The sequence below is a fragment of the Micrasema longulum genome, unplaced genomic scaffold (genome assembly GCF_059751315.1).
Source record: "Micrasema longulum isolate JH-2025_06_02 unplaced genomic scaffold, ASM5975131v1 h1tg001461l, whole genome shotgun sequence".
NCBI classification, from domain to species: Eukaryota; Metazoa; Arthropoda; class Insecta; order Trichoptera; family Brachycentridae; genus Micrasema; species Micrasema longulum.
In genome coordinates this window covers 12,731-39,064 of record NW_028278647.1, presented here as the reverse complement: position 1 = coordinate 39,064, position 26,334 = coordinate 12,731, and the positions used below count along the sequence as shown (strand labels likewise).

The 26,334-nt window shown below is 31.8% G+C and overlaps 1 protein-coding gene across 1 annotated transcript in view; it reads right to left on the bottom strand.

Annotated features, from left to right (window-relative positions):
• Positions 1 to 26,334, bottom strand: part of LOC148275315 (metabotropic glycine receptor-like) — a gene marked incomplete at its 5' end in the record, with an annotated part of 46,505 nt that overhangs the window by 9,681 nt on the left and 10,490 nt on the right. The window contains 2 exons of the mRNA XM_088235863.1: positions 10,189 to 10,383; positions 11,488 to 11,712. Coding sequence (XP_088091989.1) covers positions 10,189 to 10,383; positions 11,488 to 11,712 — 420 coding nt within the window. The remainder of the gene's footprint in view (positions 1 to 10,188; positions 10,384 to 11,487; positions 11,713 to 26,334) is intronic.

Below are 26,334 nucleotides of genomic sequence, written 5' to 3'. Positions count from 1 at the left end.
TATTGCTAGATTTGAGTACATTTTCGTTTATATATTTAATGAACACAATCGAAAGTTTATCAATTATTAATAAGTTTAAATTGGATTTGTTCATATTTTTTTGTTTTTCAATAAAAATCTTTACTAGCGTAAAAAAACAAGCAGTAAAAAAATGGAACACTTAAGGTTGAACTTGCCAAAAAAGGGTCTGGCTCTTGTGTTTGGCAAGTTTACAAAATATTATAAAAAAGAAACAAAAAATGCAAAAACAAAATAATAAAATAAATAAAAAAATTAAACAATTAACAAACAAAAAAAACACAAAGTTTATAAATTGATATACACAGGCACATATTATACATTATTATTATTATGTTTCGAATAACATTAATTATGAGGATATGCGGTGACAAGGAATTTTGATACATAGGTATTTGAACATTGTTTTCCTGTCACTGTCTTTAAAATGCCTCCCCCGATGTTGTGCGAAAAAGACAACTGCATGTCGGAACTTTTATGCCTAACTAAAATAGACATAATCGACGTTTCGTTGTCCCATTTTCCGCACCTCAGAACAGAACCGATTTTTTATTTATTTTTTAAACGGGATATCTGAATAATTTTCTTGGACGTGCGTTTTTCAAAAATAGTTAGGTATCATATTTGTGTAATAATAGTTAGGTATCGTTTTTATGGGTTTTTGGATGGTTCCAGTTCCCATAATAAATTATTCATCAATAAAGCAAAATTATTGAGAAACGCTAATGGGAAATATTTGTAGTGCCATAATCCAGGGTGAAAATACGGGAATGCATTTGAATGAAGAAAAGTCGGACCACGTTTTTTCTCAAAATACAACATTATTAAGTATACTTACAAAATTTGCTTCACAATGCTTTTACGTAACTAAAGAAACAGTTTCTAATTAATTAAATAAAACCGATGTTATGACCCATTAGTACACATAGACGCACCCTGAAAATTATCCGATTGGTTATTTTTTAATAAAAAATCAGGCTACAATAAAAATATATTTGACTATTTATTAGACTATAAAATATCTTTTCAAAATAGCCCACTTTTTTATTCAAAAATTGACCAATCAAGTAAATGTTAACCTCCTACCCCTCCCCCTTCCAATCTTCAACCATTTTTCCAACATATCACTAAATTTTGTTTTTAGTGCATGTTCAGACATGGTGGTGCTTGCTTTCTATTTAACTCTGCATATAATTTATGTATTTTTCGTAAATACTATGTATACTACGGCGATGGTAAAGGCGAAAGTGTATTTTAGTATTTGCATGTTTGTGTAGTGAGTGTCTTGACGAAGAGACAGGTACGTCTCAAAACTGGTAGACATAAAATGTCCGTAAGTGCTAATATTTACTAACATTACTTTATGTTTGACCATAAAGTCAATGCTTTGAACATAAATACCATATTAATGGATTCTTAGCCACAGGTTTTCTCAGGGAGGAATACCATTTAATATATTCTTGTAAAATATTTAAAAACTGAAAAATAATAATGTATTCATAAAATTATTTTTAACAGTTAATATATAAATGGGCATGAAATGTAAATAAAAAGTTTGCAAAAAACACAATATTTGCATTAAATGTATTTGATGTATTTATTTTCCCCATGGTTTTCTAACTTGAGAATCTTTATATGAAAGCACGTAGTGTAGTAAAAAATAAATTCTAATGATAAAAAAGCAAAAATTGTGTAACGAAGTATGGAGTGGGTCATTAGTACACCTCGCGAGAAAAGTCGAGGTGGAAATTGTTGGAAACGAATTCCACCACTAAGATCAGTCTTCGCCTGGTACACTACTCAGGTCAATGTCAAACAATTTCAAAGTACTGATAAAAAGGGACCGGAGAGCGAAATCCTAAATATTATTTATAGCGGAATAAAGTTATCCCTTTGTAAGGGAAGGTAGATTCAGAATGAATTTTCCACTCTATTTTACTATGCCTCCCTTGAGCCACGGTAGATTTTCATTAGGGAATTCCAAAAGCTCTCTTCAGAGAATTTCAAGACGAGCGTATCGAAATACCCTTAATTTACATTAAAAGACCTTCAAATTACTCGATACCGTATGACGTTTGTTCGAGTTTTGTTCAGCTTAGAGAAAATATTATTCCTGCGCAAATAAACGTAATTGCCTGCCGTCTTCTTTTATATGTTTAATTTGAGCGGCTATTTGCGGTCTACCTATACGTGAGTGAGATTTTTTTAAAAGATTTTTAAAAGTGTTAAAAAAAACTTGTAAACAGAAATGAGTAATAGGGGGTTAGTGATGATAAAAGTTTAATACATCACATTTAAAAAAGTAAATACGGAAGGTTTGGTAGTTATATTAAAACCTGTCATTGGCTGTTTTTTTTTGGGGCTCAAATTTTGGTAGGGCCGCGGTGGTGCATATTTTGCAGGAAAATATGTACATATAAAATGCCGTGTAGTGCCGCAGTTGCATTCCATCAGCAACACTACCAATAGTCCTACTCCCTAGCGTCCATGAGTGGTCTCTTTGGCCCCGCGAGCCCTGGGCAACGTGGCCACTGGCATTAACTTCAGTGCCATAGCAGATAGGGAGAGGATGAATGGCGAGTGTCCGGCGCCATAAAACGGGACCCCTCCAGCTAAGAGTAGGTAACCTCGACAGAAAATTCCACCGAAGAAGGCAACGGGAAACCACTTTGGTCAATAATTCCCAGGATATCACTATGAAGAGAAACCAAACAATGGCCCCGAGTCCCGGGTGGTCCTTAAATGGACCAGGGGTGCGAAGAATCTCCCGGCTCGACATAGAACTATGGAGGAGCTGTTTCGCACTGCTCAGGATAGGGAAGCTTTCTCCCAAGTGATCGTCAACGTCGGGGGGACCCGACATGACACGTGAAGAAGAAGAATTGGCTGTTTTAAGAATTTGCTTTACACAATATGTAATATTTACCATTATGCCTATGTGTAAGCATTCATATAACTTTAACCTGTTGATTTAAAAGTAGTCGCGAATAATGCAAAATGTGTAAGGTCACTTAAGCTAACTAGTGACAAGTTACAAGCACTTTAAATGCCAAATCTTCCATATTTCCTTCCAAAAAATGTGATCTATTAAACTTTTATCATCACCATCCCCCTATCTGTACCCGGTGGTGCATAGAACTGACTGAATCGGTACACCAAACGCGGTGTAACTTGATACTCTGTTACATGAAGGTAAGATTATAAGTCTTACGCTACATGTCCAACTTTAAAACATGTTGACCTAAACCAGGAGTCCAATCCACGACTTAAGCATAATAGGCGAACACTCTAACTACACCAGAAAGCGGACATATCTCTTCTACGTTTCTTTTTTCTGAATTTTCGCTTAAGAGTAGCTAATAAGTCAAAACACTCGTCCGGGATACTGGTTCTATTTATCTAAAGAATTGTATTCTTGATCCGCCTAAACACAGACAATGAAGACTTTGTATTAAATATAATTTTTAATTTTGTCCCCAGTCAGAAATTGCAAACTTAGTATAGTGACAAGTTTTTAATTTATTTAAAATTAACATGAGAGTACGTTACAGCACACATACCAATTAATATGAGTATCTAAAAAACATGTTAAAAAAAGCGCATAATGGAACACTTGAAGGTGCAGACGTATAAACATGAAGAACATAAAATCACCAATGCTCATTACTATGTATAATTGAGAAGAAGCGTCGAAAACTGGTAATCCTAGCATGGGGAAGATCCACTACTCTTGATAGGCTGTTTAACGGACCAATCATTCTCCCCACAGTCATCATCATCAGTAAATTGGTCCTGCAATTATAAATAACAAAAGGTCTGCGTTGCCTACCTCTTTAAGTGGTTGGTTGGTGCATATAATTTTATGTGCTAGAAAAGGTTTGGATTATACATTAATCCGTTTAGAAGTTAAAATAGTATGGCATATGCGTAATAATAATAATAAGGCAATGCTCCTTTCGGCCGGTAAACTTGTTGACAAAACATGATAATTATATGTAGCATGGCATATATTGGATGAAATTCTTCCCTAAAAAATTTACCTCTAAACAACCGGTATGTATTCTATTATTTAATAAAATGAGCTATTAGTTAGCTCATCCTTTAAATAACTACAAGAAATATTTTGTAATTGGTTTGTTGTTTTAATCGTAGTGATCTGAGAGGAGATCGATGTTCATTCATGAAAAACTGACATTTTATATAATTTAAAGCAGTCTCTCAGTACAGAATTTCACAAGTCCGCGCATGCGCAAATAGAGATCTTTAGTTTCTGTGGAACCGATTCTAATAAACAAATCCAGCTTTATTTTCCATGTATTGTGACAGTTTTCTAACAAATTTAGCACTTGAATCGGTTGACACAATGGTATTATAGTATTAAACTATGAAATAAACTTTTTTATGCTGAAATTAAGCCATAAACTCGTTTATTTTAAAGCATCTTATTCAAATTTCTGAGTTAGTAGTTAGCACAAATTTTATGTATGTTTATTTATTTAAATTTTACCTAGTACTACGTGACTGCTTCCCTAATCGAAAACTTTACTGGGCGCTCTTGATATGTAGGTATAATTGTACACCAATTGACCATAAAATGATTTTATTTTAGCATGCCTACTCGCATTGCCTTTATCGGTATTTTATTATTTGACACCCTCAGTTTTAGGGCTTAAGTTAAACGCAAATAACCTCGTTTTTTATTTAAAAAGAATTATCAATACGCGGAAAACGATTATTTTCCTTTTTATTTGTTTGTTAGCAATTTTTGCCAGTATTGTATTATAGTCCACCACCCGCTGCTTCAAATTACTTGAGACGACACTGTTTATACAGCCACCTTTTTGGACAAACAAAAATGCCAGACAAACAAGTGCGAACAAACACAAAAGCCATAAAAAGCTCACGGACACAGCCCCAACTTGCGTTTAGTATATACAGTCGCCAAGAGTTGTTTAACTTAACCTTTCGAGAAAAAAATATATCGTTTTAGCAATTATTCTAACAACTTTCGTAAACATTCGGATTATTTATCAAATACACGGGAACCTCTTTTAACACGGCGGATACGTTCCACGCAGTACGATGGTAGGTTTCTTTGAATAAAATTATATCGGGATTTTTTTTTACATTGTCTAATATAATACATTATTTTTATTCAAAAATATACCATACTAACAAAATACTTTAAACAATCGATGATCACCCTTCCCTTGCACATAATTCTGTGCGCCCAGTTAAAGAGCGATGTAGGGAATTCCAAAAACGAATAGCAGTTAGTATATAAATACATTTAAGTTTATACATATAAAAATGTCATTTTCATGTATATATTTTTTAATCATCAAAGAAAATACTTTTTTTTAAAGAACAGTAAGTTATTGTAAATTGGGCTGGATTAGGACAAGGATGCACGAAGAGAGGATAAGGAAGGAAAAGGAGATGTACATATTTATTATTATAATGTCTATTAAGTTACATAATGCATTTTTAGAGTCAATTTCAAATCTGACACGTAGATATTTGTGTAGTATATGTCTTTAAATTGCACCTAGATGCACTATGGTACTGCATTGGCATACCAAACGCTGCATACCTTAAGTTTTTTTAATGCATGAATATAAGATAATCAGTCTCACGCTTCAGATGCTAGCCCAGGAACTATGAAATATTATTGGGTAAAAATTTAATTTTAAATAAATGTTTCATATCACTCAAGAAGGGAATTGAACCCGAGATCACTTGCATGCTAGCCATTAGATCACGAGGCAGGCAAGAAATAATTACTGTTTGTAAATGTCACATACCAAAAAAAATATATATACAAATAGATGTATTGTTTGGATCTACATAATGTATTTAAGAATACACAAATTTCCAGTACTTTTTTGTAATGGGATATATGGGCACTTGTTTTCAACGGCAGTATTTTTGAATATACGTAAATGATTACGCAGCCTGGCCGAATTGTGGGTATTCAAAGTCATAAAGATGACAATAAAATGACCGGAAATAAACAAATCTCATTTTTATTCCGTCGATTTGCATAATAAAAATTTTAATGGCGAAACGTTTTTATATAAATAAGTCTTTTAACTATTTTATTTCTGCGTTGCCGTAATCCGAAATAACATTGCAGTAATGTTTATTTTCTCGCGGAATGTTTATCTTTATATGTAGGTATATTTTATTTTTATATTCATCAACACAATAATATAAATGAAGACTTGTCTTTTTGTACAATCAAATTTGCACATTAGCAGACGAGAAGAGAGGATGTTTAAACAACGTATCCTTAAACACAATCATCATCATTCCCTTTTCGCACTTAATGCTGCACAGGGCACTGCATTGGTACACCAATTGCAGCGTATCTTGATCTTTTTGTTACATGAAGGTAAGATTACCAGTCTTAGGTTTCAGATACCGGTCCAGAGACCATGAAATATTTCAGTGTTAAAACAATCTTTTAAATTAATATTTCATGTCAACCATGTCGGGTGTCGAACCCGAGACCTCTTGCATGGTACATTACACTACGAGATTGACTAAACACTTTAGCAATATGAATTATATCTTTAGAAATTTGAAATGCTGTAAGATACACTATAAATTGTACAAGAAAAATAAATAAAAATGAATGAATGAATAAATGTTTATTGCTTTTGAAAAAATATTAAATAATATATTCACAGTTAGCCCTTCCAGACACTAATTAATTTCTTTGAAAAATTTTTTTTTTGTACTATGTATGTACTAAAATTATTAATCGACAAAGTTCAAGAAATATTTGTTGCTATTAAACAATATTGTTTTATTCTATTTAACTTTAGTTTTAAAAAAACGCTTATAAATCATTTATGAGGACGATCGGAATTTGTTTCGAATCAAACGAACCAGCAAGAAGCCAGCTGTCAAACTAGGAATAGAATCCAACAATATTTTGAGTGTGTCCAATCCAGCCAGTCTGCAAACATTTTGGCATACTAAAGATATTGTCGAATTAACTGGTAAACGAAGAAGTAAAATAAATAAAAAAATTTAAGGTTCTCGGGCGTTATCTAATAGGTGAATTGGTTCAGCCGGATGAATCTCACCCACATGATAAAAGTTTCAGCTCTTTACCTTCACAAAAGTCAACAGATGAAAGATTTGAGGAAATGTGGATGTTTGAACATAGGCAGAATGGTAAATGTTACACGGTGTATAAAGTGGCCTCTTAAACCAGTCAATGACAGGTCATAAGCCATGTAAATGCCTAAATTTTCATATCCCTTTTCAAAAATGTTTTTCACAACACATTTAGTACACTACTTACATAAGCAAAAAAAATAGAGTCGTACGAAGGAATACTAGTAATTAAAAAACAAACTTTCCGCTTTTTTATTTCTGTTTGTACGGGAGTAAATAAATCTTAAAGTTCATGTAAATCTTAACGAACGCACGAAATGAAAGGCTTAAAATATGTTCACATATATATTTTTTTAAAACAAAAAATCAATATTAGCTTTTTTATAATTTGCCCAAATATTTCAATTTTTGGTGGCTATTTTCAACAAGTTGAAAATAACTCACGATTAAAAAATAAAAATCAAGTTAGGGTAGAGTGGGATTTGAACCTCGGATCTATGGCCCGTGAGTCCACAATACTACCATGGGACCACAAACCGGTTCTTAACCGGTATATTCATCAAATTAAACATTTTCGTTTCGTTTTGCTCTTTTGAATAATTCACACTGTGGCCCTTTTAATTTACCTTATCTTTGCGTATATTCTATGTCCTAGGTGACGTTTAAAAAAACGATTAAAATTAATTAATTCTTTTTATAGAATACATTGAACTAGTGCGTAAAATTACCATAATTTACGTTGATTAGATAAAAACGCAATTTGTTTTTTTATGGTAATTAAGAAATTTAAGTCGTCTAATGAAATCGAAATCGAAAAGCAGACAGAACCGAAGGGCTATGTATGTATGACAAGATGTATGAATGTGGAAGAGGCTAGGAATGTATGCCAGGATAGACGTGTGTGGCGGTCCATTCTCTCTGCCTATCCCTACGGGAAAATGGCGTGATGGTAGTAGTAGTAGTTGTAGTAGTAAATCCGTAAAACATGCTTGGTTATTATTACTTCAAGGCGAATGATAATTAAATTTTCTCTTTAATTAAAATTAATAATAAAGGTCGTCATTTCATATAAAGTGTGATTTTGATTAATGAGTAATTATTTTACAATAATTCATAATTTGTTTTCGAATAAAGTTAAAACAAGGAAGGAACACAAAGGAAAACGGATGGATAGTTTTATTACAAGGCGTAAATATGTATTATATTTACGAAATAATACGTTTTAAAGGCAACTTACGAGCACCTTCATATTAATTATTGTTATGAATGTGCGGTTTTTATAATTAATTAAACAGTGCAGTTTTGTATGAATAATGAATGCACTAAAATGGAAATAATTATTTTTGTGTTCCTGAAACGTATGATTATTATAAACGGTAGGGCCGCAGTGAGGGCGCATCTTGCTGGAGGGTGTAATTCCATAAATTACTGCGAACGCTCAGTTGCATTCCACCGGCAACACTACTGACTAGTCCAACTCGTTAGCGTCCACGTCGCGAATCCCGGGCAATGTCATCACAATCATAACGCTGTGATCACAGCATATAACTAAAGGATGAATGGCGGGTTTCTGGCGCCTCCAAACCAGAACTATCCAGCTAAGGGAAGGTAACCCCGACAGAAAAATCCACCGGAGAAGGCAACGGAAACCACTCTGGTCATCTTTTCCCAGGAATCACTATGGCGAGTATATCCAATAAGCAGTTGTCCTGGCTGCAAAATACAAGACTAGCGCAGGACCGAGATGCTTTCGCTGTAGTGATCGCCAACGTCGCGTCGGGGGGACCTGACACGGCACAACAAGAAGAAGAAGAAACTATGAAGTTGTCAGTTTTTTAAGGGTCAAAGTTTTAAAAATAGAATCGTGGAAATTATTTACACAGTATTTATTAAAAAGAATGATGGATCATGTCTCTTTAAAACAGAATTCAGTTAAATAAAATTATGACTATTATTTCCAATTTATTATGATATTGTTTTAAATTTTCGTAGTAAAAGAGTAAAGTTATATTTATGTTTTTTTTTTCTACTTTACAAATATATTTATTTTTTGATAAATTATTAATACGTCTTATTATATACATTACGGCATTTACTTGCCTCGTGGTGTACTAATTACAATGTTTGACTATATTTCTATGCAAGTGAAAGTTTAACTTTTCTCAAGCCTGGGTGTTCTGCGTTGTAATTCACGACTGTTCTCATAGCCTGGTCTGGTGAAAAAAAAAGTTTTTAAAAATTAATAATAATTTTGCTTCATCTATATTAATATTACGAATAGAAGAAAAATAGATGCTTAAATGAAGTCAGAATAGTTATTATTACAGAGTGTGGTCTATTAAAATAGTCAATGACATAGAAGAGCTTTAAATGTCTAGACTCCCATATATATCTCCCCAAAGAGGTTTTTAACTCTGTTGATATAGGTAAAACATATCGTTATATTAATTTATTTGTTATTTGTTTTTTAAAATAAATTGTCTTATCTCATATATCGACACGATGTATTATTTAAACGGCGCGCCGGTTTAACATTGCAATATTTTATTGTTCCAAAACTGGCACATTGATAGCCTAAAACAGATCGACTTACATTCTTGTCGCAAATTATTAATGCACGATGCATTTGGAGTACGAATGCAGTGCCCTATGCACCACGTAGTGCAGCTATTGATATGATGATGATGTATTATACTAACTTATCGAGGCAGGAATTAGACTTTTTTGTTATTACGGAGTATTCTGAATATTCTAATTCTGTTAGGTGCTATTGTTTTTATTTTGATTACGAAATTATCTGGAAACGTACTTTGTAGCGTTTAATAAACGGACAGAAATGTATTTTCGTAATCCAACCCTCCGCCTTCTCCATAAATACTCGGGAGTTTAACCGGCGATACTGCCATTTGAAGAGAGGAAATACACGTACCCCGTAGACGGTCGTAAAATGGTTAGTATCGACAGCACTCGGTTTGATACGCGGAAGTACGGGGGAAACTTAATTTCCGGTGACGGGAATCAATAAGATCCGAGTTTGCTCACCTGTTTTTGCTGATACCAGAGCTTTGGGGTGAAGATGAGGAGGATGACGATGGTGGAGGTGAGTTGAGACCGCACGAAGTAAGCCAAGTACACGTGGTCAGGGTGCAGGTTCGTGACGTAAAGCGCCCGAAGGACATAGAAGATACCAGAAACGACCGCTTCCACGCAAATGGCGGCGCAGAGAAACCGACGTTCCTAGAAAAAAACATTTGTTATAATTAAAAAACCGCAAAAAAAAGTAAAAATGTCTAAATCTTACAACCGTATAAATCATTTATTGCATACGATGTTTAAGATATTATTTTTAAAAAGTGCTATTATAAGTATTTCATACGAATTTTTAGGGGAATCTATCTATGATATTAACATTAGTTAATCACCCTTAAAATACTGTGCTAAAACATATCTTTAGGGGCATTGCTGTAACGTCGTGTTACATAAAGCTCAACCCGAGATACAGGTATATAAAAACGAAAATTAAACACATACTAGTTGTAATATAACATACTGTTTTAATCTATTTTTCATACACACACACATGAATACAAACGTTCACACATACAATTAGGTAAACTCTTTTCTTATATATTATATATAATTAGATTAACAGTGGATTTTTTTAATTGGCTCTAGTATTGTTAATATATTTCTACTTATTTTTATATGTCATAGCTGTAAAAATCCCAAATAAAATAAAATAAAAATAAAATAATTATACAATGTACTCCTGTTATAGCAAAATACGACTTCATTATTTTAAAAAATAATACATATATCAAATTTTGTATTCTATGTAGACTCGTGACACCAGAGCCAAAAGTAAAGGGGGTTTACTACTACACCATGCCCCAGGGGGAAGTATTACTATTATCGTACATTATTAAGCGATTAGTATGTAAACAAAAATTTTAGAGTTCTATAATCGGAATTTAAAAACTTCTAGTCACTTATTTAATTTAAATAGGCTTATCTATTCTTGCATCAAAATAAACATGATTATTTAAATTGTAATGGTAACAAGATTATCAAGTAAGGCAGGAAATACAGCGGATTTTGCAATTGATTAATTGGATAAACAGCACAAAGAGAGTAGGTTTATGCTAAACAGGTTTATTATTAACGTTCAAAGAAAAGAATTCAATCGGCAATGTTAAATAAACAACCTTGAAAAGCATAAAGTCTTATATAGTCACTAGATTGCTAAAGTTATTGGTCAGTAGGTAATAAATAACAAACTGGATTGGCACATTGCCCAAAACAAGAATGAAGACCTTTGAAATTGTATTTTTGAAAAGTTACCTGAAATTGTGTAGAAGCGTTTCTGCTCGCGTAACTCAAATGGATCCCGAAGAGAAGAATCAGCATCTCCCCTGCTTCCGTAACATAGTCCCACCACAGTGGTTTGCATGCCAAAAACAGCTGACCAGTTGAAGTCTGCCCCACTTTTATGATGCTGTACTTTTCCCTGATGAAATTCAGACTAGTGGCTGTAAAGGCCGACAAATAACAAAGAACTGCGACAACCTGCGGACAAAGAAACCAATAGAACGAGATGTTAAGATTCATCAAATAAAAATACAATACGATTATATTTTTTAAATTTATTTATTTTCATTATACTCTTATCTACACTCGACGGGATGTTGCGTAGGGCGCTGTATTATAGTCCTTAAAATATAGCTTGATTAGAATGACAGCTGTCAAACTAATTTCGTAAGTGATGGAAAATTATTGATAACTGATCAAATCGATTTTATCAGTTTTTTCATGCAATCATGAAACTCAATTTTTTGGAAATTGATATAAAAAACGCAAAAACAAGCCTATTATAGTGTGTATAAAACAATTGTTCTCCAAAAAATGAGACATTAATACTTTTTTCATGAACAACATCAAATGAATTATTTTTTTATTCGATCAATTTACATTGATCAATTTGTCACATCTCTAACGTTTTTGAAAAATGATGTAACCTTGTAAGAACGTCCTTAATAATTGGGTTTAATTAATTTTCTTTTAGTTTTAAAGCTGATTTTATAAATATTAATGATGATTTATGTTTCACGCATTGTATTAAAAAAATAAATTCACATCCCAGATACAAATGATTTTTCGTGTGTCAAAATAAATAACTCCTTTAACGTTACTACAAAGTTATATCGTCATTTTTTTTGACAACTGTCATTCTAATCATGTTACATTTTAAGGACTATAGTAAACTAGGTGCAGTGATTCTGATCATCTGTTACATGAAGGTACGGTATCGGTCTTACATCATACATGGTCAAAATAGTGCTGGCAGTTGGTAAAATAAACCAAAGTAGGGAACGAAATTCCGAACACTTTTCTAGTGGAACAGAAGGCCTGTTGACTACTGGCACCAGGCCGGCTTCTCCCGAAGAGTTTTAAGTGATTTCCTCTCCACATGATCAAATTCTGAGAAGTTCCTGATTGGCCCACTTTAGCATATCCCTTCTGTTCCCAACAGTTTTAGATAAAATGAAAGTAATGTAATTGTAGAAAACACCATATTTTTAAATAGAAGCCTCGTATTATTATTATTTAAAGCATTAACTTTGTAGTAAAACATTTTAATTAATGTTATTAAATATTTGTATATAACCACTTACCAACTTTCTCATGTCTACCGGTTTCGAGACGTGCCCGTCTCTTCGTCAGGACACTAATCAAACCAACATGTAAACCAACACGCAAAACCCACTATACACCTTTACCATAGTTGTTGCACAAAAATATAAAACCAACACGACATGCATTTTAATAAGCACATGCACTGATTAGGACAAACATGCACTGATTAAATTATGAAAATATTCTTTTGTTTGAGAATTAATGGAAGAAGTAGAGTGGATGGAGGGAGGGGGTTAGCTTAATAGCTTAATAGGTTTAATAGGGTGTTGATTTTATATTTTTGTGCAACAACTATGGTAAAGGTGTATAGTGGGTTTTGCATGTTGGTTTGATTGGTGTCTTGACGAAGAGACGGGTACGTCCCGAAACCAGTAGACATAGAAAAGTCGGTAAATATTTAATAACATTTTTTATTTTTTATTTTATTTAAATCTTAAAGTAGGGCACACATATCATACATATTGTTATGTGTGTTCTAATAATAACATTGCAAATATATTTAATTTATAAATTGTTTATCACATATGTCTTAACCATTATTTTAAATTTTGATATGTTTTTTTCTTCATAAATATTTTTTTCCATTTCGTAATACTTTTTAATTGCTTTAAATAAAATTGAATTTTGTGACTTTGCCTTTTTCCTAAATGGAAGTCTAATTTTGTTCTTTTCTCTAGTATTGTGATCGTGTTCATGCTGGTTCCGATCAATTTTTTTCCAAAATTCTGTTTTTTTATTAGAGTTTATAATTTTATGAACAAATGTCATTGTATTGTAAAATATTCTTTGTTTATATGTTAATAATTTCATTTCATTTACCATCGACTTTACCCTAGTATATCTGCTGTTTTTTTTCAAAATGATTCTTTGATAAATGATAAAGGCTTTATTTTGTAATACAGTTAGTTTATCTATGTTTTCTTTGTTTGATAAAAATAAAATGCTACTACAGTAGTTAACGTGTGGTTCAATAATTGCTTTGTAAATAGTTTTGCAGGAGTCCTTATCAATAAATCTTCTGATCCTTCCCAAAATTGATATTTTTTTTGCAATCTTATTTATTACCATCTTAGCGTTTTGGTGAAATGTAAGTTTTGAATCCAACATTACACCTAAATATTTAATTTCAGTGACTTCATAAACTTGTATAGCAAGGTAAATAAGGAGGCAACTCCCATATGAAAAAAAGGTATCGGTCTTACGCTTCAGGTGCCAATCCAGGAACAGTGAAATATTGGTGTGCTACCTTTAAAATAAATATTAACGTCAACCCCACCAGGATTGAAACCTAAGATCTCAAACATGGTAGGCGAATCACTACAGTACGGGGCCTACTTACAAAATCGCGATTTTCATTTTTGTAGACCCACACGAAGTTCTCGTTCAGAGTTCTGATTCTAATTCAAACACAGAACTATATTTGTCATTTGTCTGGACATTTTTTGGTAAATACTTCTAACTACCTCAAACAAAAGATCAAGTCTAATTACACTGAGTTACACCGAATAATACGACCCATTTGATACGTTATTGGTGCACGGAAGCCATAATATAGTTTGTACTGTGCTGATCCTGATTGCGTTTCGGAGTAGATTATAATTGAATATCACTTGCTCCAGTAACCATGGTGCATTAATAAATTAAGCCATTTAGTATCTAAATAATTGAATTTTGGGTTCATGTTAGTCCTAGGCGTTTGAAGACTCGAAATTTATTAATAAAATAATAATAGAATGCATGCATCGTTCGTGTATCGTAGTTTCCATGAAATGACAAAATTATTTCAAGCATTCTCTTTCTGAATAACTTCACTTTGTTATGTTCGTTCAGACATGCAAACTTGTGTGATAACTGAGCGTGTTTCAGTGCAAATACACTGGTCATCGATGCACACGTTTGTATCATTTTTATTCGTAATTACTTTTCCAGGAGCGCGACTAGGAACGGCTAAAAAAATAATCAATTTATTTTTATGTTGTGTTTGCATTTGCAACTGATATTTCCATAAATCTGAACGAATAATAATTTATACTGCTTTCCTAGAAGTAAAGGAACAATATTGGCTTTAAAAAATAACAAAACCGTTTAAGGGATTATTTAGATATTTCTAAAATAAATATATATATATATATATATTTTATAAATATACAACAATAGAAGCTAAATATAAAGTTGGAAAATAAAGCGATGTCCCTAAATTATCTACTGTACAAAATACTAAAAATCTATGAAAAATACCGGAAGTTATTAAAAAGACTATTAAAATGTAAATATAGTTTTAAGTGATGTGTAAAAAATACACGTATAAAATATATTAGATATAGAAAGTTATGAATTAAATAAATGGGTTGTTTCTTTATAGATGAAAGCAAAACCACAGAACACTCCCATGTTGATGCACCGAGCATTATACATTTATATGAGAAATGTTAAAACTAATTGACTTGCGAGTGCCCGGCCGGATTACTCGATTTAATAAACTCTTCTATATAAATGTATCTACAACTAACTAAAGTGCACACTCGCCTATGAGGAAAATTCATGTGTTTGCAAACGAATACGCAAATCATATAGATATATTTAATACAACACTTTTGAATTTTAAAAGGTAGTGTATCAATTTATTATCTCTAAATTTAAATTCTTAAATTATACTATGTTGTTTTATATTGTATACCTTTTGTTAACTAAAATCTGTATTCTTAATTATTATTTTTCTAGATTCTTCTAGTTTTAAGATTCTTTTGATATAACCGATGGGAAAAAGTGAACTTCTATTCTCTCTACTGGAATATATGTATGTATGTATGTACTATATGTAAGATTAGTTTTATATATTTTTATTTTCTTTTTCTTATTATTTCATTTTCAAATTTTTGCTACTTTTGTGTAAAATATGTCTATTCTTTAAATATAAATATATGTTAAACTTGTAAAAGCCGACAAGGCGTTTAAATAAATAAATAAATTTTTTTTTTTTTTTTTTTGTTTATTTAAATAGGTATAACTTGAAAAAAAAATGCTTGTAACAAAAAAGTTAGTTCTTAAAAAAATATTGTGTATAGTTTACTAATATTGATATTTAATATACAGTATGATAATTACATTTAAGTCAATTTTATGACATTTAAAATTATTTATCTACTTATTTATGACTAAATAAATAAAGTTAGTATACGAGTACGTATAACCAAAATAAAATTGTTAAAATAGTAGAAGATTGAAGTTTACCTTAATATAACAAGTGTAATGTAAATATAAGTATATGTATTATAATATCACACACCTAAATAGTCAGCGCGTTTGCCTAGCATGCAAAAGATCTCGGGTTCGATTCCCGGTGTGAAAAAGTGTGTTTTCACAGTCCCTGGACTGGTACCTGAAGTGTAGGACTGATCTTACAAAAATAATCAAGAGACGCTGTGATTGGTGTACCAATGCAGTGCCCTTTGCACTATTAGGTGTGGAGACGGAATGATGATGATGAAATAAATAGTAAAAATTAAATAAGAGCAGAGAGTGTAATTATTTTAATTTTTCTATCTTCGCGATTGGATTGTACGAGTATAAATAAACAAATATATGCAATGTTGGGCCAGTTACTATTTATTGGCAAGGTTTTTTATACCAATCTTGACACAATATATATGGGACTTTATAGTGTTTTTACTGAATCCAGTCGTTTTGATTGTTATTGGGGTTGAAAAAATAGATAAGTCATTAAAGAGAGAAAAAGCATACAACCACAGAAAATATTAAAATTTAGATCAGCATTCATGTTATCCTGTTAAATAAAAACGGTCGATATTATAAATAGAAAAAAAAATTGGGTTATAATATTTATTTCAGCGGGTATGGTTTTTTTTTAATATAAAGTACGAGCTGAACCCGCCAATGCTTTGCTATTGTTAGATTTAAGGACATACTCGTACATATACATTAAATGAACACAATAAAAAAAAACTATATCAATTATTGTATTTAGGTAAAATTAGATATGTACATATACATTAGTATTTTTGTTTTTCGGATTACATAAATTGTGATGATATGCGGTGACAGGGAATTTAGATAAATAGGTATATGACTATGTTTTCCGGTCACTGTCTTGAATATGCCTCTCCAATGATATGCAAAAAAGACAACTGCATTTCGGACCTTTTATGCTTAACTAGAATAGACAAAATCGAATTCAACGTTTCGTTGTCCCATTTTCCGCACCTCAAAACTGAAATCAGTTGACTGTCGGAATTAAATTTTCTGTATCAGAACGTTTTGTGTTTTTAAAAAATTGTTTTTATATTTGTATACCGTGTGCCCGAAGACCGCAGATAAAAATGGACGTTTATATAGGTTTTTAATAATCCCACTTCGAACGCCACATGTCCTTTGTGATACAAAACATGTCAACGGTATCTTATCAAAGAAAAATAGTCCTTCGGAAATAATATTCGAAATACTAGTTTCCAAATAGAGAATCTTCAAATAATATTTGTAATCTGCAAGCTTGTTTTAGTACCTACTAAAAACCTGCCTTGGTTAAGATGTAAAATACAGCGTACTTTTTTGTGTGGAGTAATAAGCTGAGGTAATCGGCTAGTTTTATCGCTCACTGAGAACGGGCTGGGCGCACTTCATAGATTTTTTTGTAGGAAGATATAAACGGTAGTGGTGATTTATAATAAATAACAATTATTTTATTTATTTTCCCATACACATAGTTACTTTAAAACATTATTCTCGAAAGTCAAATATAACGGTAAGCTGTTCATAATCACTTATTTGAACGATTCGCCCCTGCTACAACTACGAAACTTTAAAAAAAAATTAACTAACCACTAAAAACAGATTTATTTAACTAACCACTAAAAACACATGTTTGTTTCCTCAATAGACAAGTCATCCATTCAAATCATGGTAATATTATGATTTAAATGCACGAAAGGAAGAAACAAAGAATAGTTTTTAGTGGTCAAATAAAAAAATATGATTTTGAAGTTACCTTGTTGTAGTAATTACCCCGGGATTTTATATCTAACAGAACATAGAAACCTAGGAAATAAGAATTTCTAAATGTTTAATTTATTTTGGAATAAAAAAAGCTTTACCATTTATTATTTTATAAATGTTACAGTAATGTACGCACAAATTGCTTAAATTGCTTCAAATTTCCAATGATATTTTTTCTTACGTATAGACTGATTATCATAAAACTTTCTTTGAAAGCTTTAGCGACGTCTTTCGGAGGTTTAATCTTAATTTTATTCTTTAAAAATACGCTGCTTGAGTTTACTTGAGTTACAAAAACGGCACCCTATTCCGTAATGACATTTCCATAATGATCCCGCATAGTAACATGAAGGGTGCCGTACACAGAAACCATTAGCCGTGTTCCTATTTTCACTTTAAAAAATCAAAATCTGCATGCTCTTTTTTATTTTATATAACATAGGTTGATAAACCTATGTAGAAGCTTTTAGAAGATTTGACAAATAGCAATCCAGTTGATAAACTAAATAAAAACTTCACACTAGGAATAATTTGAATAAATTAAAATAATGTAAGCGGCCTTCGTGGTGCAGTGTTTAAGGCACTTGACTTACAAACGGAAAGTTCTGGGTTCGATTCCTGGTAATAACACAAAAATTAAATGTGATTCTTCTCAAGCCTGGGTGTACTCCGTAATTTACCACTGTAATTGGGTTTCGAGGCCTGTTGTGGTGCAAATATATTCAAAGTATTTACATTTTTTTCGTTATGGGTACCACATCGCGGAGGAGGTGGCAATTTTTATTTTCTCTGCAGACGCTCTGAATAAGGAGTCAGGAGCTACAGTAAAAACTACTGTTTTAAGTTTTTTTTTAGGAGATACGTCTTCTTCCTGTGCTACGTTTTTCTTTAATATTTTTTTGTAATATGACTTAGATTATTTTGTATTTATCTTCCCACGCGAAATGTCCAAAAATATCTAAATTTATTTATGATAAAATAATTTTTGGCATACAAATAATTTTTATCCGTATATAGATAAGTCAAATTCGTCCTTCATAAAAATAAATTCATTAGTCTTTGCATAACTGCATTTTCGTTCATTTTACGATTTATATGAGAAAATGATCCTCAAGTATGCCTGCAATGGTATGAACAGTACGCTTTTTCGACTACTCTAAACACAAATAAATATATTTTTGCGTATGAGACTTTGGTTTTAATAAAGTAAATATGCGCATTTGTGTCATATTTTCAGTGGCACAAATAGTGCAAGATTGTCTCAGTAATATAAGTAGACTCGTTTCTATCATTCATTGAGTGGTACAAATAATATAAGATAGTTCTAGTAGTATAAGTAGACTTATTTCTGTCCCGTCTTTAATAGTTTAAGGAGTGTATATTGAATGTCCACTGTTGACTGTTCGTCGGCAGTTTATGTCAGAACTTCGGGACGAGAACCTGACTTGGGAGGACGCGAAGGAGTTGACAGCCGATAGAGATGCAAGGAGGCTCCTTGTGGATACCATATGCTCCAACTTGTAAGTAGACATGGAATGGTGATGATGATGAAATTGATTATTTTCGTTATTTTTACAAATAACTCGTGATATGGTTAGAATGTGATTACACAGATGAAATGATCCATAAATAAAAACCCAATTCGCAAAATAGCAAGTTTTGTAGCTAAATAATTGGGTTTATAGTAAGGTTTTTTGCTCTCCTGAAAAATGACAATTTTGCAGTTTACTCTTATTTTGATTTAAATACGTTATAATTATTAACACAAACTTTTAAAAACCGATAAAAGTCGTTAAGTGGTTATACACAAATATTTAATAACATTTAGTAAAATATTTGACCACAAAGCTAATGCTTTAAATATGGATAATATTACAAATTAATATTAAAAAACAATTTAGGAGTCGTGTTCACATGGTTTAATATCAAATTAAAAATATAACAGAAAAATATTGTTTATATTATTTACACCAACAAAATACTTCATTTATAACTATGCATGTTATGTGGTTACTACGCATTTTAAGAATATTATCCTTACATTCTGACTGAATTTCAATAATGTATGGGAGTTTTAAATAAATAAATCAAGTAAATAATTCAGTAACTTTGAGCTCAAATATGATTGTTATTTGACCGTTTGATTTTTATACTTATAGATTACTATGAAAAAAATAGTACCTTTAAAAATTGTGTATACCTCAGCACTTTCATGTCAAAAATAAACACAATATTTTTTAATGCGCGTCGCCACAGATTTGAATAGACGCCAATATTTCTTGTAATTTATATTTAAACATACCTACACAAATGGAATCTAAAATTATGATTTTTGTTTAGTAATTCATCAAAAATATGGCCAGTATAAACGCGATTATTTGTAGTCTTAAGTCAGTATAGGAATTCCATTTATTTTTTAAAAAGTAATTTCGTATTTTTTGCTTTATTTCAATGCTTAATAAAAAGTGTTACAATCATTCGATTTAAGTCAAATATATGCCGTCCTGTTCAACAACTTGTTGTCAATGAGAATTCAATTTTATAATGCCCCTTTTGTAGAAGCCCTTGTCCCTATTGGCAAAAAACTCGAGCAACAAATTTTCACAGGCCTCTATTGAGGCCAAATTTGTACCCCCATGCGCGTTGGTCATAGACAGGAACAGGTGGTAGTCACTTGGTGCCAGATCCGGGTGAATGCATAAGTACTTCCCACCTAAGCTCCCGGAGTTTCTGGCGCGTTATCAAAGATGTGTGCGGCCTGGCGTTGTCCTGATGAAACACGATTCCTCTCCTATTCACCAATACTGGCCGCTTCTGTTCGTTCGCCAGCTTCAAACGGTCAAGTTGGTCACAGTAGAGGGCAGAATTGAGCATTTGGCCATGGCGTAGCAGCTCATAGTAGAGTATTCCCTGCCAATCCCATCAATCATTAATTTCATTTTAGTAGAGGGGTGTAGCGTAAAAAATAAATTCTAGGATGTAGAAATCGGTATGAGAATTGCATTTTGTCAGGTCATTAATCTGTCCTATGTATGCCCACCTGAGGATTCTCACAGCACACAAATTGATACCATTAAAGGTATTTGTAGAACCCTCGCGATATTGCGATGAAAATAACACGAAGTAGCGTTATTTTTTTATGGCAATTTATTCCTATACTACAGAAATAATTAAAATTGAGTTTTTAACGAATTAAGAGCAGTAAAAAAAATATTGGAATGATCTTTTTAAAATTATTATACGGTTTTTTGATTTAAAATAAATTGAAGTTGGTAATGTTTGTATTACACGGCAATTGTCCTTGTCCGGGCAAGCGCAGAATACAGTTCTGTGATTGGCGTGTTCGCCTACCGTGCTTAAAGTCTTTGGTTCGATTTCTGACAGAGTCAAAGCGATGTATTTTTTAAAATATTGGTTACACACAGCAATATTTCACTTTTATTATTTTTTTAATAAAAAAAAAACAAAGGCATTGAGGGGATCCTGAGGGGTGGGGTGTTGGCCTCTGTCCATACGTCCTCCTCCTCCCTCCTTAATCTGCATAAAGTTTGTATTCTTTGGGAATATTTATAATAACTTTCCTCTATGCGCAGCTGACAGAGAGTCCCCCAGGACTCTATAACAGCTGCGGGTGGGTGGTGGGCTTAAGGATCTCCCTTTAATGTGATTTTTCTCAAGCCTGGGTGTACTCTGTAATTTACCACTGTAATTGGGTTGTGGTGCAAAAAAAAGGAGGACGGTGGGCTTAAGGATCTCCCCTAAATGCAATATTTCACTGTCCGTGGATTGGATTTGAAACATCTTACTTATAAAATATTATCGAAATATACTGCATTTGGTGCTGCAATATGCTGCTGTATTAGAAAATGATGATATAAAAATAACTCTATTGTAATTAAAAATCCATTATTCCTGAAACCGTTTTTTTTCTACTGCCATTTCTGCGGTGTTTTTGTGGAATAAAGACGATATTATAAATAAATAATATGACATAATGTGTCACACTATGGCGCGGAATAACCCCATAATATATTTACTATTTACATAATACAATGTAGGTAAGTAGATTAGAGTTTGGTACGTTTTGGACTGATGGTATTCCTAATTGGCTTCCCAAACTCGTAAACCAAAATCTTGTGGTGTGATATTGGGGTTAAACCAATTTTCGGCGGTATGTATTTATGCTTGTATCTATGTACGGTCGGGGATCGAAAACTTACTACGCAAGTACTCGTGCACACAGAGGCAAGCGAGGCTTTCAAAAGGAAAATATCACTTGTTTAAAGTAAAAAGGGTCCATGAAATACTGTAAAAAAAAATATTATTTTGCTACTTATTAGTAGAATATATATTTTTTTTAATTTGTAATTTTTAATTCCCGCAAAAACGGTCATTGCATTGGCCACGCCCCTAAAACGTCACGATACTTTGTTCCAAACCGCTTAAATTTTGGTAGAACATCTTCATAAATCTTGACGTCACAACTTTCAATGCTAAACATGTCGCGTTTTTCTAATGGCATATTTTTTTCAATTTCTTTTTTAAAGGCATAAATGAAAACGTTTCTTCTCAATGTCCATATTGATTTTGAAAATACAATTAATTATCGTAAATTCAACAATTTTTAGTATGTCCAAATGCTTGCAGACTGGCTGGATTTTCACCCTAAGAAGTTGTTCATTTTTAAATTCAATCACAGTTTTAAATTTGTTGCAACAGAGAGGGAAAACATTTTTGAGAAGGGACATCGGAGTCTAGGCATTTACAGGGCTTAAAAGGTTTCAGCTCTTTTACTTCGCAAAAGTCAACAGATGGAAGAGTTGAGGAAATGTGGATGTTCAAACATAGGCAGAATCGTAAATGTTACACAGTGTGTAAAGTGGGCACTTAAACCAGCCGATGACAGGTCATAAGCCCTGTAAATGCCTAGACTCCCATCACTGGCGGCTCCTGATACAAAACTTTGGATAATCATAGCGCTGTTAAAACGATGCATTTAAAAAAAAAAAAAATCTAATAGTTTTTAAGTCTACTAATACTAATCTACACATGATAGACATTGGAGCATAAAAACCAATGGAGCTTTTAGAAGATTTGACAAATAGCAAATTCTGACTTCTTGTGACACCGTTGGGAATATAAAAAGAGATTGATTACAACAGAGATGGGAGTTTTAAAATGCATATGACGTTTATAAATTTTCGGAGTATACAATCAATAATAAATTTACCGCCATAAAAAAGAGGTTTTACTCTTAAGTAACATAAAAAATAAATAAACGTTAATTAATCAGTAAAAGTCTACCAATACGCAGCTTGAGTGTCGAATAAAGTAACATTTGTTTCCACGTTTTAACTCATTTTCAAATAAATGAAAGATAATATTGACCGTTGGAGGTTTTATTCAGATAAAAAGAATTCAATTATCTTTAACTGGAGATTTTTCCATCGTATCAATTGTTGTACTTGTTCTATCAAAATGCGTATTCAAAAATACAATTTAAATATCAATACACACTTGAGACACTTTTCGTAGCGTATATTAAATACAAATTTTTTTGGGTTATGGATATACTTGTATTTGACTTTCTGAAAAATATAAATATCTATATTTAAAATATTTTGTTCACACTCCAATTACTCACTAAAACTCAGTCATTTACTTTTATTTTATTATATTTTAAATCTCAGTGTTGCTAAATTTGTTTTATTGATATTTAAATTATTATTCGATTCACAGTTTTGCTTAAAATTATTGTCGATATTAAAATGTGTTTTTAGTAATGTAAGAGGAAGTTCAGCGGTTTTGTATTTTATTTGTTAATATTTTTTTATTTTTTTAAGTTTTATGTATCGTGTTATCAGTTTTATTATTTATTAACGTTGTGTGTTTTTGGATTTACTCCGCGTGTGACGTCTCAAGTTCTCTTCCGCTTCTCCTCGGTCAGTTCTGCCGATTGGTCCGTAACTTACCTTAAACCGGAAATCTTTCATTACTCTCTTATCGTTAGTTGATTCGTAAGAACAAGTGACGTGAAAAGTACTTCAATTTAATCAAAAAAAAATTTTCATGCATTTTCAAGAAACATTGCCGTACAATTTTCAATTTACAATTGCTCTCCTTTTTACCGCGAGTAAGAAAACATTTTTATATCCAATTTCCCGTAGGGATAAACTTCGTCATTATGAAATTATTAACAGTCTTGCTTTAAATAAAAAATATATTTATCATTTTATTTACAGTTTCTTCCTCTTATTTTAATACATTATATGCTACCGATTTATTTTAACAATTTTTTTTTGTATTTGTACAAAACGTTATTTTTATAATTTAAGATTTGCATAAGTATTATTATTATTTGGTGTTCATTTTGAATACGAGATGAACAAGTCTAATATCATATTTAAATATTATTTTTTATGTAAAACATTTCCGCCCATCACGGGTGTTTAATGAATCAAAATGCACTCAACCCAATAAAGAAGCATTTTACATTATATATACACATTAAAATAAATTAACATGTGTGTTGCAATACACAGTATAATATGCGTATAATTCCAATCATTGTTTATCAATTAATCAAAGTATACTTTTCGTTCCACTAAATTCCATTAAGTACGCTCATACTTCTGAATTGTGTTTTCTTTCTGTAAATTATTTGTTTTTACTGAAGCTATCAGATTAGTAAATTCTCTAGTGAAGTCTTTACGTTTGATAACGAGGATGTGTTAATTTTTTTTTAGTGTGGGCTCTGCCAAGGAGACACAAGCTGCTTACCATTTATTGTAATTGGTGTATCTAATGTTTACTTTGTATGTACAATTTTCCGCCTTTGCAATGTTATTAAGTTAATCACTGATGAATAAAAACAATGAACGTTACAATTATTTCTACATTGCAATACAAGCAATATTGCGGTATTATATATTAAGTCTATTTTTGTGTTAAGTGGGATGGATACACTAAATGAGCCACCTAAATAATGCCTGCATTACATCAGCTCTTAATTAAATCTTCAAATATATCGTCGGTTGACAGGTAAAACTCATTAAGTACAGATTTATGATATAATAAGTTCTGTGCCTCAGAGGCAGACGGATACAAATCCAGAAATCGATGAAATGACATTTCGATTTTCGTATCCAATTTATATTTATGTCCATTGATTTTGAAAAAATGTAAGTCTTATTATGAAAGAACAAATGTATTAAGATACTGAAAATACAGATAAATGCTACAAATAATTAGAAACCACTTAGATAAAGTAGATTCTTTAGGCTCTTGTTGAAAATTTGACGTTTGGATTTGCATCCGTCTGCCTCTGAGGTACAGAGTTTATGTCACCGAGATCTATATTTTTCAACAGACACTTACATAAAAAAATTACAAAGTTGATTATGCAATCTGAAACAGCTGTTTATGATTGTATAATTTCTCCCAGTACAATTTTTTAAAGAAATTGATAAAAAAATAGAACTTAGTGATTCATTCAAAGTAATTTTTCCATTAGTCTTCTAAGTTTTATCTGCCAACCGATGATATTAAAAATTAGAATACGGTTTCAAAATGTCTTTGCGTGGTATTTCTTATTATTATTGTAAGCGCCTTCGCTCTGCCTGACCAGACATGGACTAAACAAGTTTGTAATAAACTATGCAGGTTTTATTTTTTCAAAGTTAACATCCCTAAAGAAAAGGTTTGTCATTTCTGTAGGTTCTAGATACAACTCAGCCTATTAGAAAGCAGTATAGGCGAGGAATACTATAATATAGTTTAACGTGTGATAGTTAATTAATGACATGCCAAATTAGGATTCGTTTGAAAAAAATAGAATACAAAAAATGAAATTATACGAGTGCTGCTATGGCGCATTGACAGCGCAAAGAAACCTATATTTAAGTTGGTATCGTATTTTAATTTAGAAGTAATGATGAATATTTCAGTTAAATAGATACTAATTAAGATGATACATATTTGCTGAGTGAAACGAACACTGTATTTATATAATCAATAAAATGAATGTACACGTTATATAACGATATTACCCGCACTGTTGTAGATAGGCCCTGATATGTAAAGCATATCAAAAGTTTATTATATTGTGTGCATCAATATGGTAAAAAATTCAGTTTTTTATTATCTAATATATAACATATACTTTTCGTCTAAGTTTTGAAAGAATTTGACAGAGCAAACGGAATGTAATTCTTTATATTCCGTGTTATACATTATTATGTCCGCTACAGAGATAAAGCATATTATGTCCACAAATCGTCCTACCTGCACAGGGAATTCAAAAAGCGTCCGGTAACTCCACAATAATTCTAGCCGCCAACCCCACTCTCGCCCGTATTTTCTGGTTTAACTGAGTCAATTTAAGCATATAAAAAAGCACATAAAATCTTAAGTTATAAAGATGACTTTTGAAATACATTAATTAATATCCTTATTATTTGGTTTTTTTAAAAAATACATTGCTAT